Source organism: Bison bison, unplaced genomic scaffold (assembly GCF_000754665.1).
Source record: "Bison bison bison isolate TAMUID 2011002044 unplaced genomic scaffold, Bison_UMD1.0 scf7180017864533, whole genome shotgun sequence".
Lineage (NCBI taxonomy): Eukaryota > Metazoa > Chordata > Mammalia > Artiodactyla > Bovidae > Bison > Bison bison.
Window position 1 is genome coordinate 12,805,284 of NW_011495082.1, and position 13,772 is coordinate 12,819,055.

At 34.5% G+C, this 13,772-nt stretch overlaps 1 protein-coding gene across 2 annotated transcripts in view; it reads right to left on the reverse strand.

The window, feature by feature from the left end:
* The window catches only part of CHD1 (chromodomain helicase DNA binding protein 1), a 74,819-nt gene that overhangs the window by 15,470 nt on the left and 45,577 nt on the right, over positions 1 to 13,772 (reverse strand). For both annotated transcript variants that reach the window (XM_010831965.1, XM_010831964.1), the window contains exons 20-32: positions 12,849 to 12,997; positions 12,363 to 12,459; positions 12,153 to 12,248; positions 10,546 to 10,722; positions 7,407 to 7,567; positions 6,100 to 6,141; positions 5,288 to 5,418; positions 4,039 to 4,177; positions 3,671 to 3,821; positions 2,252 to 2,374; positions 1,327 to 1,455; positions 620 to 883; positions 127 to 267 (exon numbers count right to left, since the gene is read on the reverse strand). In XM_010831965.1, coding sequence (XP_010830267.1) covers positions 127 to 267; positions 620 to 883; positions 1,327 to 1,455; positions 2,252 to 2,374; positions 3,671 to 3,821; positions 4,039 to 4,177; positions 5,288 to 5,418; positions 6,100 to 6,141; positions 7,407 to 7,567; positions 10,546 to 10,722; positions 12,153 to 12,248; positions 12,363 to 12,459; positions 12,849 to 12,997 — 1,800 coding nt within the window. The remainder of the gene's footprint in view (positions 1 to 126; positions 268 to 619; positions 884 to 1,326; positions 1,456 to 2,251; positions 2,375 to 3,670; positions 3,822 to 4,038; positions 4,178 to 5,287; positions 5,419 to 6,099; positions 6,142 to 7,406; positions 7,568 to 10,545; positions 10,723 to 12,152; positions 12,249 to 12,362; positions 12,460 to 12,848; positions 12,998 to 13,772) is intronic.

Sequence of the window (13,772 nt, forward strand, 5' to 3'; positions counted from 1 at the left end):
ACTCCAGTACTATGAAATGCAGTACTATCAAATTCAAATACATCTCTAAATTTAAAGTTTTAAAAGATGAATATAAACTCAAATGTTACAGGTATTTTTCAAATAACCAGAAACTTTACTACTTACAATGCTGAATGTCTTCTGATCCAGCTCTTCAGATTCTTCCGCTATGGGCACTGGTTCACCACTTGCGGTGATGTGAACTGGAGCATCCAACACTGAAGATTTCTTAGATCTTTCCTTGCTTTCAGACTTGGATTCACTCAGCTGGTGAAAGGAGAAAACAAATACACAACAACAAAGGCAAAAGTGATTAACACCTCCAGAAGACAATTTACTCTCACTGTAGTGTATAAAGTTTATTTACATTTAACAGTCTTATGTATTCTATCTTTTCCCCACTTGGGAAAACCAAAAATAAAGCTATCCTATGATGTTACTTATTAGGTAAGGCATCTAAAAAAGGATTTAAACCTGTTTTCTACTCTACTAGATATGCATATGTATTTTTAAAGAACTCAGTTATTGAGATTAACTGGGCTGACAGGCAGTTTATTCTCCTAAAATGTAAATATGCTGATTGTGTCACTTTCTAAATTTTATATTATGATTTGCATACCTTTTCTTCTTTTATGTCTTTTTCTTTCTGTATAGCTTCTTTTACTTTGTTTTCTCTTTTCTCTTTAAAATCTTTTTCCTTTATATCTTTCTTATCCTCTTTTTCTTTTATCTCCCTTTTAAGTTCTCTTTTATTTTCCTTTTCTTTTGCTTCCCTCTTTTCTTCTGGTTCCTTCTTTATACAAACATCTGGCTCAGTTTTTTCTTCACTGTCTCTTTCTGTTTTAATTTTTTTGTTTGGATGTTTCACAGAAGTGATTTCATCCTGAAAAGTGCAAGTATGGCCAATGTATTACTAACCAAATCTTGACAAAGACTAATTTCTTTTCTTTGCATGACTACTGATTGCATGTATGTGGATTCTGAGAGAAATAATCCAGAATCCCATTAGTAATGATACATGCAATAAAAACTAAGATAAGCCAATCCCATTCAAAATTCATAACAAAATGAGACAATGTCTTCAAATGGCAAATGTTTGAAAAGGAAGGACCTTCGCTCTCTCCCTTTAGTGACAGATGATATTCTACTGGATGGCAGAATTCTATTCTATAAATGAAACTACACAACAAACTATAAAAAAGGACTTCAGTATCTAGCAGTAAAATTTTAAGCCTAAGTTCAAATTTCAAATGTAAAGCATACTGAAAACATGCCATGTGCCCTTTTCTATAGATAACAGGTTGCTTTTCTAAAACACATTCTTACCTTATCATCATCTTCATCAGACTTGTCTGAGGGCAAGGGAGAAGAATCACTCTTTATTTCCTCTTTCACTTTTATAGACTTCATTGCTTTATTCTTCTTAGCTCTTGCTTTTCGCCTTTTTGAACCTCCCTAAAAATAATTATTTTTATTCTCACCAACCCCACAGATTCCATTAAAAAATCTTAAATACTAAATCTATGATGCTAAAAGAACACACATTCCTACCCAATCCTTAGTCTGTTGGTACACCAATCTTAGAAATTATCAACAAAAGTGATATAGCTTAATCAAATGCAAATTAATCTGAATAAATGCTAACCAACTGTAATTATTCCTTAAAAAAAAAAAAAAGAGTAGAGAGAAGTAGGAAGGCTTTTCACAATCCTAAATTATTGTCTTCAGCTAAACAATGCCACCAGAGATAGCATTAGAAATTATTTTAAATAGTACAGAGGTAGTTATTGACACTGTGGTCACAGGTAAACTTTCAAAGGTTTTGCTTTAGTTTCCAATCACCTCTCTTTTACTGCCTTTTTCCTTCTTTTGTGGAACACAATCAATAAATAAGCTTGGTGATCTTCAATACTTCTATTCCTTAAGCTGCCCAATGTCTCCAAATCCAATTACTGCCCTGTCTCCAGTAATGGAGGCTTGACCTCTCAAAAAACACCCCATTTCACTCCAAAAGTTGCTCCCATACTAAATACTAGGAAAAAAGAGATTCTTCTTCTGAAAGACATGACTCACTGGAGTTTCAACATGAATGCTGTTAAGGCAAAATACTACCGTATTCAAACAAAGCTACTAAATTACAGACAAACACAATGATGAGCCCATGTTAACCACAGGAATCTAGGGTGATGGGGTAAACTAGGTTTATCTTATCCAAAAGTAAAGTGCTCTTAAGCATCATATTTTAACTTACTGCACCAGAAAGCCTCTGAGCTTCTTTTTTTGCAAGATCTCTACTAAGTAATTTGATGAGGTAGTCTGCACGTGTCTGTAATTGTTTTGCTTGTGGTTTTTTATCAGGATCATCTGGAAGAATCTGAAAAGCAATTAATTTTTTCATCTTGTCTTTAATAAATAACATGAGAAATAATAATCATTTAAAAATGCCTTCTCAAAATAAAATAAAATAAAATAAAAATGCCTTCTCAAAAAAAAAACACATATAATGTGCTGGCAAGTTACAAATCTTAAAAGAATAAACAACATTGAATGCAAAATACATTTTTTATACCTATGCCACAAAGATTTCTTTCTCTAGAAATGAATTCTAAATACACAAGAAAATTATCCCTCTATTCATAAAGAGATTACATAGTATGAGGTTAGAAATTTCTTTCAAATACATAATGGTGTATTAGCAGTCAGTGTCATTAAAATCATAGTATTCTTAGATTTCCTTCCTTCTAAACAGTGTATTTAACTATGAAGTATACAAAAATACCTAGAATATAAAGTATCATCCATCTAGAAGATGGCACTGTGAGAAACCTTTTGCAATGAAAATATAAACTAATTTTGCTTCATAGTAGCAAATGACAAATAGCTGAAGGTTCCCACTTGTCCATGAAGTACAATATAAAAAGATGAATTATAAGAATTGGGCAAGCTTTCAGTGTTTCCCATTCCAGGCAAAGAAATGATTATAACGACTGTGTGCTGTGTTGTGTCAGTGGTGTCCAGCTCTTTGTGATCCCACGGACTGTAGCCCGCCAGGCTCCTCTGTCCATGGGGATTCTCCAGGCAAGAATACTGGAGTGGGTTGCCATGTCCTCCTCCAGGGGATCTTCCCAACACAGGGATTGAACCTGGGTCTCCTGTATTGCAGGCAGATTCTTTACCATCTGAGCCACCAAGGAAGCCCAAGAATACTGGAGTTTGTAGCCTATCTCTTCTAGGGGAACTTCCCGACCGAGGAATTGAACTGGAGTCTCCTCAATTGCAGGTGGATTCTTTACTAGCTGAGCTACCAGGGAAGCCCATAACAAGTGTGGTAGCATCAAATCACCAAAAATCGTAAACACTGGTATTCAAATATATACGCACACACACTCACAAAACAATCCTTTTCTGCTCTTGATTAATATAGATGGTTAATGATTAAATGAGAGGCTTACTTTTTAACCTGATACTGTGAAAATAACAGAAACAAAATTTCAGAGGTAAAGCAGATAGACATCATTTAAATTCAATCCCTTCATGAAAACCGAATTCCAAAGAAGCCAAGATCACAAAGCTAACTTTCCTGACCCCGAGCTGACTTTATTTCTAATATAATTTAAAAGCAAAAATTCAATTTAACAAGAATGGTCAACAGAATCAAGTATTGCAGTACCTTGTGTGTCAGACTGAGGTCAGGATCCATTTTAATCATCTCCCAGCTTCCATATCCATATTCGTAGATACCAATTAACAAATTGGAATCATCTTCTTTGCCCCAGTCTATATCAAAATGAGCTGCCTTCGTGTGGCATGGGATGATATACCTATCATTAAAGTTAACAACCACTGTCAGGTTTATAATTGCCGCATTAAAAATTTTGAAAACCACGTTTGATCATTAGAACTTCAAAATACTGCGCTTTATTTTATTTTTAAAAACATTTCATTCAAATTGGCCATGGAATAAAAACCACTTCTAACATACACTCATGTCCAAATTATTGAGTAACAAGTATTTTACAGCAGAAAAAAATAACTCACTGCTTTCTTTCTTCTGGATCTGAAGGAATGGATTTGTGCAGCGGTATTAATTCTTCTTCATGGGAGATGACCAGCTTGGCATTCACCTGTACACCTGATATTCGGAATGTTGGGCCCTTTACTTTTCCAAGTCTACCACCTATATTTGGAAAAGAATACCAAAAAGTATAAAATATATAATTCCACAAAATACAAAGCAATGTATGTTATTACTTATATAAAAAAGTAGTAGTATTTATTTACCTATTATTTTTAAGTATTACTTATTTGCATTAACGGGAGAGGCTTGCTGGCAAACCTTAAATTTCACTCCAAGTCTTTTCACTACATACTAGTGTTTATAATACAGCGCAAGAGGATTCACAAAAAGCATTTCACATACTACAGCAAACACATGTACTGTGCTGTGCTCAGTTATCAGTCATGCCCAACTCTTAGACTGTAGCCCCCAGGGACTGTAGCCCACCAGGCTCCTTTGTGCATGAGATTTTTCAGGCAAGAATACTGGAGTGGGTTGCCGTTTCCTCCTCCAGGGGATCTTTCTGACCCAGGAATCTAACCTGCACACCTCCTCAGTCTCCTGCACTGGCAGGCGGGTTCTTTACCACTGCACGACCTGGGATGAACATGTCAGTCATTCTAAATAAGAGTTCCAGTATGATTTTTTTTTCAGTACATCTCATTATTGAATCTTATCTAAGATGAATTACAAAGTATAATGAAGTAACTATGTTAAAACCAATATCACATGTGTATACTTATAATATCTCATCTATACTATAGTAAAAATACAGTAAAGAACCCACCTGCCAATGCAGGAGACATAAGAGACATGAGTTTGACTTCTGGGTCAGGAAGATCCCCTGAGGAGGGCATGGCAACCCACTCCAGTATTGCCTGGAGAATCCTATGGACAGAGAAGCCTGGCAGGCTACAGTCCACAGGGTTGCAAGGAGTCGGACACAACTGAAGTGACTTTGCATATATACTAAAAATACAGGAGAACTAACAATTTCTGATGTTACCTCCCAGCAAGAACATATACCAGGCAGATAGTTTCTATTGCCTTCAATAATACAGTTCTGTTCCCCATTTTCTATTACCCGGAAATGGCCTTACTTTGTTTTATAAAGCATCTTTTAAGACTAATATATAGGTAACTTAAGACATACTATCAACCAAATTCAATAAAAGCAGATTTCAACAATTCCATTTCTCTTTCTTTAAATCACTTTCATTTTAATATCACCTGTTCGTTCTGTTCCTGAAGAGCTGTCCTTTAAAGCTTTAATGCAACCATTATGCACCAATTCTCCTAGTCGTCTGAGGTCTGTCTCTGACTTATCAACTAATTCAGCATCTCGAGCAATTGCATCTAATCTGTAATAAAATAATACAATTTTCAGGTAAATGCAGGAAAAAATGAGGCCATTTAACATACATAAGAGTAAAGTTCTATAATTTTTTATTACTAGACACTAAGCAGATAATATAAATAATGATAAATGTTCAAAACATTTTTTTCTTCATCTAAAATAATTATGTAAGTATTCCATTGTAACCTCATACAAGTCCTCTCAAAATAAAATAGAAAATATCCCATTTTAAGGTGGAGTTTGGGGGAGAAAAATAGAATTAATCCAATTTGAGTCTCTGCCACTCTATACCTGAGATAGTAGTTACAGCAGTTATTGAGAATAACTGATAAGTCTGGTCTCTGAAGTCAGAGGCTAGGTTAGCAACTTAGCCTCTCTATGGATGAATCTGCTATTTTTATAAGATTGTAAGGAAAAGGTAAGAAAAAGCATTTGAAAAGTATAATTATAAAACTGCAAATGTTTTATAATCCATGTATTTTATAGAAAACATTTGTAGATAAAATTTTAGAGACCAGAAAGAATAAAGGATAGTACTAAAATACTTTAAAAAATCTATTTGAAATTTGCTTTTTACAGGCTAATTTTGTAAAAACTTGTTGCAGAAAATTTAAGAATAGTATAAATAAAACTGATAGCATGTGACATATTCTGTAATTCTATTGAGAATGACAAATGTATTTACCTTTCCAGAGGGCCACCAAATTTCTTGTAACTCTTGATAAACCTAACAGAAAATAACGGGTTTAAATGTGGGCTTCACTATTTGTTACAAAATAGATATACAGAAATAATACTTGTTAGTGTAAATATTATCAATAATTCAAGGCACTATTACTAACAAAAATGAATAAGCTATGCTAGAATCAAAATGTTAAGAGGTTAGATATCAATAAAGATAAGACATATTTTAACACCCAGGATGATATTTAGAAACCAATATAAATAAAACAATAGAAGCTAAATTTTATTTTAGAAATTACTTTATTATTTTCACAGGACAAAAAAGGTTCAAGGCTATCAGAGGAAGTGTCTCCAGAATTCTCAATCATATTACACCACCTCACATTTCAAGTGTTGATAAAAATTTACTGAATATAGTTTTAAATCAGATATATGGCATTATACCAACAGTGGAAAAATAAGTATTACTTAGGAACAAAGCTACCCAAGTGGTTGATGGATGAGGGAAAATATCCAGGAAAAGTAGAAGTTGCATTGTCTCTTCAACTAAAGACAGAAAGTCCAGCAAATCAGGTGGCCATAAAAGTACCCTAAATAAAATCTAACATATATTTAGTTTTCTGGTAGAAAAAAATAAGGAAGAACTTTATCAGACAGGTCTATGATTTAAAAGAAATGAGTTACAATAGTTTGAAAGAAACAACAAACTCTGAAAATACAACAATGAACAACCTTTCACAAACTTCATACACAAAAATATTACACAGTAAACAAAATAAGCTGTTATCCCATCTTCCATAAATAAAGCTGTGTATATATATATAAATAAATATATTTTGAAAGAAAACTACAATTTATCTGTAAGGCCAATCTTACCTCAGTTCCTATTTGGACATATCAAACACTTTTAACATGGTTATTTTCAAAAACCAATCACCCCATTGTAAAAAAACTAGAAAAATATGGAACTAAATTACTCCCACATAAAGAGTAATGTTGGGAGTCATATACAGTGAGAATTTTTAATAAATATTGTATTGAAGTATACGTTCATCATTCAAAAGGACCACTATTCTGAACCACATTAATAAAACCAAAATAATTTAGCAGTCCAAATAGAGTAACAATAAATAACACAGCATAGATGCCAAACTCATCTTTTACTCATACCAACCAAAATCAGAACCACCCAATCCCCACACAATTATATTTGCCTCTTCTAAAACTTTATGTTTTGTGGAGTTTCTGTTTTAATTTTACCCCCTATTAAAACCAAGCTGAAGTAAAAATGGTCTTATGTCATCTTACCGCCGAATTTCTGCATCACTAAATCCTTTAATATTTTCCCGAGGGATAGTTCGTGGTCTTCCACGTTTCTTTGGCCTTTTTCTTTCTGATATTGAATCACTATCAGATCCAGAGTATCTCCTACTTCTACTGCGCCTCCCTTCACTTCCATTGAAACTAATCTGGAATTTGAAAACAAAATTTTGCCCATGTTTAGGTAAAACAGGCTTCTGTTTTAAGAGCAACGAAAGTATTATGATTGACAAAATTAACATGTACATATAAAAAATATTCTATAAACAGAATTAAAAAGCAAAAAAAACTCCAAAAAATACAGCAGATTAACATCAAAGAGTTATATTAATAGTCTTAATGCTTAGAACATTCTCGTAAACCAGCAGGAAAATATCCATAGTCCTTTTGTAAAAATATGTGAAAGGTTATTAACAGTGATTAATTAAATAACAAACAGAATTATACAACTTCCTGGTATATTTTTAAAAACATGAATTAAAGTAACAATGCAGTGTAATTAAAGTTACTCCATCAACTTGACCAATACTAACTAATACTAGCCAATACTGGTACTGGTAATGAAAAACAGAGTCAAACACCTCTGATGGGTATTTATACAACAGGCAATTTGATATTGCATCAAACGTCTTAAAAATGATCATTCTGCTAACCCAGCAATATCATTCCTATTTTTCGTGATAGCAGAAATAAAAAGGAACACTAGCCAATAAAGCCATTTTTATCATAAAAGTAAAAAAATCTAATCTACAAAACATTAACTTCTATTACACACATCAAATCGCAAGGCAATCTAATAGGATAAAAGTAAGGAAATACAGATTGTAAGAGGTGGAAGTTGAACACTGGCTTACTTGTGAAGAGGATGAATGGTAGACGTCAAGTACCATACAAGAAGATAAGAGAAAAGTCAGCTAACATTTGCTAAAGACTGAGTTGCCATGAGAAGAGAGGATTCCTAGGGACAAAAGACACAGGGAGAACCTGCACCCACCCACTCGCAGGCACTTCACAAACCTCCACCAACTCACACCAGGGGCTCATGAGAAAGACTGGAAATGGGGCTGGAAATTAGAGAAAACTTTCCCTCATGGTGAAGGCCTGGAGAAAGAGAGTCACCTTTGAGGGGACAGTCAGGAAGCCTGGCCAGATCTTTCTCACCTACAGAACTGAGAACACAGAAGACCTAATATGCTTGTAGGAAAAGAAAAACCAAACCTGGCAGGGCAGAGTCTGGGGTGTGTTCATTTGCCTCAGACTCAAAATTTAAGGAGATAACAAAAAATTCAACAATCAAGACATAATCTTGAAATACAACAGTATTCTAAAAAATCAGAAGCTAATGCAAAGTTTTTCCTCTTGCCACAGGACCCAATATAGCTTGGCATGGCACTACCATTTAATATGCTACCATTATTTAAAAATCTAACACTCTGTTCATTTGAGCCATAAAACAAACACCAACAAATTTCTAAAAATTCGTATCATACAGGGTATGTTCTCTGACCATAAGAGAATTAAAACAGAAATCAACAATGAAGACCCCTGGAAAAATCCCCCAAATGTCTGAAAACTAAACAACACACTTCTTTAAAAACCTATGGGTTACAGAGGAAGTCACAAAAGATATTACAAAGTATTTTGAAATAAATGAAAACGAGATCACAACAAATTCAAAATTTAGGAAATTCAGAAAAGGCAGTGGTTAATGGAAGTTTGCAGCATCAAATGCAAATGTTGGGACTTTTGGTGGTCCAGAGTTTGTGTCTACCAGTGCAGGGGGCACAGGTTCGATTCCTGGTTCAAGAAGATTCCACACGCAATGGGCCAAGTGGCACAACTCCTGAAGCCCAAGCACCCTAGAGCCTGTGGTCCACAACAAGAGAAGCCACCACCACGAGAAGCCCGTGCACTGCGACAAAGGGGGAAGAGCCTGAGAGCAACAAAGACCCAGCACAGCATACATACATACATAAACTCACGGGGCACAGAAAAAGCAGGACCTTAAAAAAAAAGCTACTAGAAAAGGAAAGTCTTAATGATCTAAGCTTTTATCTTTAGACACTTATAAGGAGAGCAAAAGAAGGAAGAAAGAAAAAAAAAATACAGAAATCAATGAAACTTAAAACAGAAAAATAAAAAAATAAAACCAAAAGGTGGCTCTTTGAAAAGATGAATAAAATTAACCTCTAGCTAGAACGATCAAGAAGAAAAAATGCCAATCAGTTCAGTTCATTTGCTCAGTTGTGACCAACTCTTTGTGATCCCATGGACCGCAGCATGCCAGGCCTCCCTGTCCATCACCAACTCCCGGAGTTTACTCAGTCTCATGTCCATTGAATCAGTGATGCCATCCAACCATCTCATCCTCTGTCATCCCCTTCTCCTCCCGCCTTCAATCTTTCCCAGCATTGGGGTCTTTTCAAATGAGTCGTTTCTTCGCATCAGGTGGCCAAAGTATTGGAGTTTCAGCTGCAACATCAGTCCTTCCAATGAACATTCAGAAGTGATCTCCTTTAGGATGGACTGGTTGGATCTCCTTGCAGTCCAAGGGACTCTCAAGAGTCTTCTCCATAGTTCAAAAGCATCAATTCTTCAGCACTCAGATTTATTCACACCCCAACTCTCATATCCATACATGATTACTGGAAAAACCATAGCCTTAACTAGACAGACCTTTGTTGGCAAAGTAATGTCTCTGCTTTTTAATATGCTGTCTAGGTTGGTCATAATTTTTCTTCCAAGGAGTAAGTGTCTTTTAATTTCGTTAACAGAATGAAAAAAAGGGAAATCACTAAATATCCTATAAACACTAAAAGGATAGTATGCGGGTATTATTATGAATAACTTTATGCCCCATAAACTCAACAACTTGGATAAAATGAACAAAGTTCTTGAAACAACCAACCACACTCATTTGAAAAATATATTGATAGTTGTATATTTATAAAATTTAGGTTATAGTTAAGAAGGAACACTTTCCAACTAATTTTATGAGACAAGCATTATTAAATCCGAGGAAGTCATTACAAGAAAAGAAGTACCAGTATTTCTCATAAAAGAGGTAGTCCAAGAGTAAATAAATACTCTTTATAGTACAGAAACAGCTTTTAAATTAAAAAGTCACCTGTTTTGCACAGTTTCTCATTCTGGGGAGCATATAAATTTCTTCAAGTTCCTTTTGTCTTTCCTCTTCTTCTAATCGCCGTCTTTGATCTTCAGGAATGATTTCTTCCCAGTTCTTTGAATTTCTTTCAGGCTCCAACTCAATATCATCCTCATCCATATTTGAAAAGTTGGCCACCTGATAAATTCCAGAATTTTAGCAGAATAAAATTAAAGAACTATTCATCCTTACATTTTTTTCTTTCTTAGCAGGAAGGAAGCAGGAAGGAATAAGATAACAAATAGCCCTAGGATAATGAATATGACTATAGGTTAAACCAAATATGATTGCTAAGCTGAGTTTATTTCTTTATGAGGTCAAAGTACATCAAACCAAACGACTTCTAAGAATTATCTTCCAGAAATGATTCTCTTTTGCCCTGCTGATCAACAAAATTATTACTATAATAGAACTAGAGGAAGTTAACAGAGTAACAACAAATTTATAGAATATCACACTAAATCACCTTCTGTAGTAATTACCACACCGGTCCATTAAACACAAAGTGTTATAAAACAACCCAATATTCTTGTTTTTATGATCATAAAAAAAATACCTGAAGAGTTGATGACAAGACACAAGGAGCTCAGAGACCATAGATAAATTTATTTAGGTTCCCTAAGTGCTAGTTTCTTCATTTCTAAAAAAGGAAAGCTAGTAACAGCATACTAACTTTTGTGAGGATTAAATAACAATACATTTAAAGAAGTGTGCAGAGTTTGGTATACAGAAAGCACTCTTTAAGGTTAACTGCCAATATTGGGACATTAAAGCTTACAGGTAATTGGAAAAAAAGAAAACTATGCTCTGTGTGTGTGGCACATTGCAGGTACTCAGTAAGTATTTGTTGAATGAAGGAATGACATTAATTGATCCTTAAAAAGCCATTTCCTTGTGGAAAATGGCTAGGATGCAGAGAAATCTGCTTTTTTACACTAAACAACTGGCACACACTTTACTCTGGGGCTGGTTGACTTATGTTGCTTTAGGACTCCCTGCAATCTTTTTAGCTCGCATCTAACCTGGGGTGGGGTTCACTGGTGACTCAGTTGGTAAAGAAGCTGCCTGCAATGCAGAAGACCCACGTTCAATCCTGGAGTCGGGAAGATCCCCTGAAGAAGGGAATGGAATGAATACCCACTCTAGTCTTCTTGTCAGTATAGTCCATGAGGTTGCAACAGTCAGATACGAGTTAGCAACTAAACCACCTAACCCAGGGGTATCTATCAGTATGACTGCTTACTCTGTCTGATTTACTTGTGTTTTCTTAGTTGGGATAATGCTTAAATTAATCTAATGTCAAAAACTGCTGCAATAAAAATCAGCTAAAAGTCTTCAGTTATGAAAATGATTTCAAATCATGTCACTCACTGCTAGTCTGTCAGAAGAAGAAAGAAAAATTTTTATACATCATTGCAAATTTTAAGACAAAGATGTTTTTAACATTTTTTAAGATTGCCCTGCTGATCCTGCCTAAAAAAAGATGAATAAAACACTAAATGACAAAAGAAAAATCCCACCTTCTCCATTTATATAATTATGAAGAAAAATTCAAAAAGAAAATCTACCTTGAACTGAGAAAGTAATTCATCTCCTACAGTTAAAGGTCCTGCTTCATTTTCATGAGTTTCAGCCCTCTTCAAGATTTCATCTATATCCATTTCCTAGAAAAAGAAATCTTTACTTTAAATATGCTTTATCATGTTTTAAGATATATACATTTTACATTTATAGTTTTAAAAATGACACATTTTGAGACAAGCTTTTTTTTTCTTTACCTGGGGCTCTTGTTCTTCTCCTTCAGGCTCCTTAAAAAGTTCCTCAGCACCAAACTTTAAAATGGCTGATAATTCTTCTTTATTGAAAGGAGTAGAACTAAAATTAGAAAAAACAAAAATTACTTAATACTAACAGTCACAAATTTAACATTTACATAGCACTTTCATGAATTATTGGCATAGTCACCTTTATAACAGTTAATATGACATAGTTAGAAAAGTGAAAAGATTACTAGCATACTTATTTTAAAACTAAAGAACCTGAAGCCTAGGGCTTTCCCCCAAGATTACAAAATTAGAATGGTGAAACCATGCACTCACTGAATGTATGCCACTGACCGGGAATTACCTCAGTGCTTTGAAACACAGAAGAACACCACTAAACACAGTATTTCAGCAATCTGCTTACACTATGTAACATTTTGGAAAAATAAGCATAGTATGATAATGTAACAACTTTTTTTTATTTTAGAGAAAAGTAACTACCTTGAAGGGGCAGAACCTGTGTGTAGTACTGTCTTCCCAGTTGTGTCCATTCTTTGAATCACAAGATGATCTAAAACCATCTTCTTTTTGGCCCTTTCAAGAATATCCTCTTCAACTGATCCCTTTGTAACCAGACGATAAATATTCACCTGTAAAGATACACACAATGGAATTTAAAGCACAGTAATGATTCATTCTGCTAATGATAAATGCCCAAATACTGGTTAGAGTCGGGAATTCATCCAACATGAAATTTTGACTGGTGAAAAGCAAAAAAGCTTCCTCAATTTAAAGATTATTTGAGACTATGTCCTTCCTTATACTTTGGTCAGTTTGCTTTTTCTTTTTTTAAAGGAATGACAGTAATTTTTAAAATTATATTTCAGCGGGGAAAGGGGGTGGTGGTAAACTTATGACAAACTTATACCAGTTTCCTTAATTTTGATTGTTTCATCGTTCTATACAGTCTAAAATTCCACAAATTACTGTTTAAGTTAATGATGAAGCTCTGCCATTAACAACAACAAAAAGCTTTGCAAAAGACAAAACTCAATGAGTAGTGATTTTGTCCCGCTTCTCAAAGTCAGTGGTTCTATATCACACAATACTCCCATTCAGGGACCACTGTTAGTTTTCTCAATGATTGGGCTCACCAGCATTTAGAGCACTGGGACCTGGAATATCAGGCATTCTTCATTAAACTGGACATTTTGGCACAATGACAAATAACCCTGTGTCCTTTAAGCCTTCCAAATGATTTTTTAAAACTGTTTTAAATTATCTTGAGTCTAAATAGTTCCAAATACGGAAAGGAGTACGTCAAGGCTGTATATTGTCACCCTGCTTATTTAACTTGTATGCAGAGTACATCATGAGAAACGCTGGGCTGGAAGAAACACAAGCTGGAATCAAGATTGCCGGGAG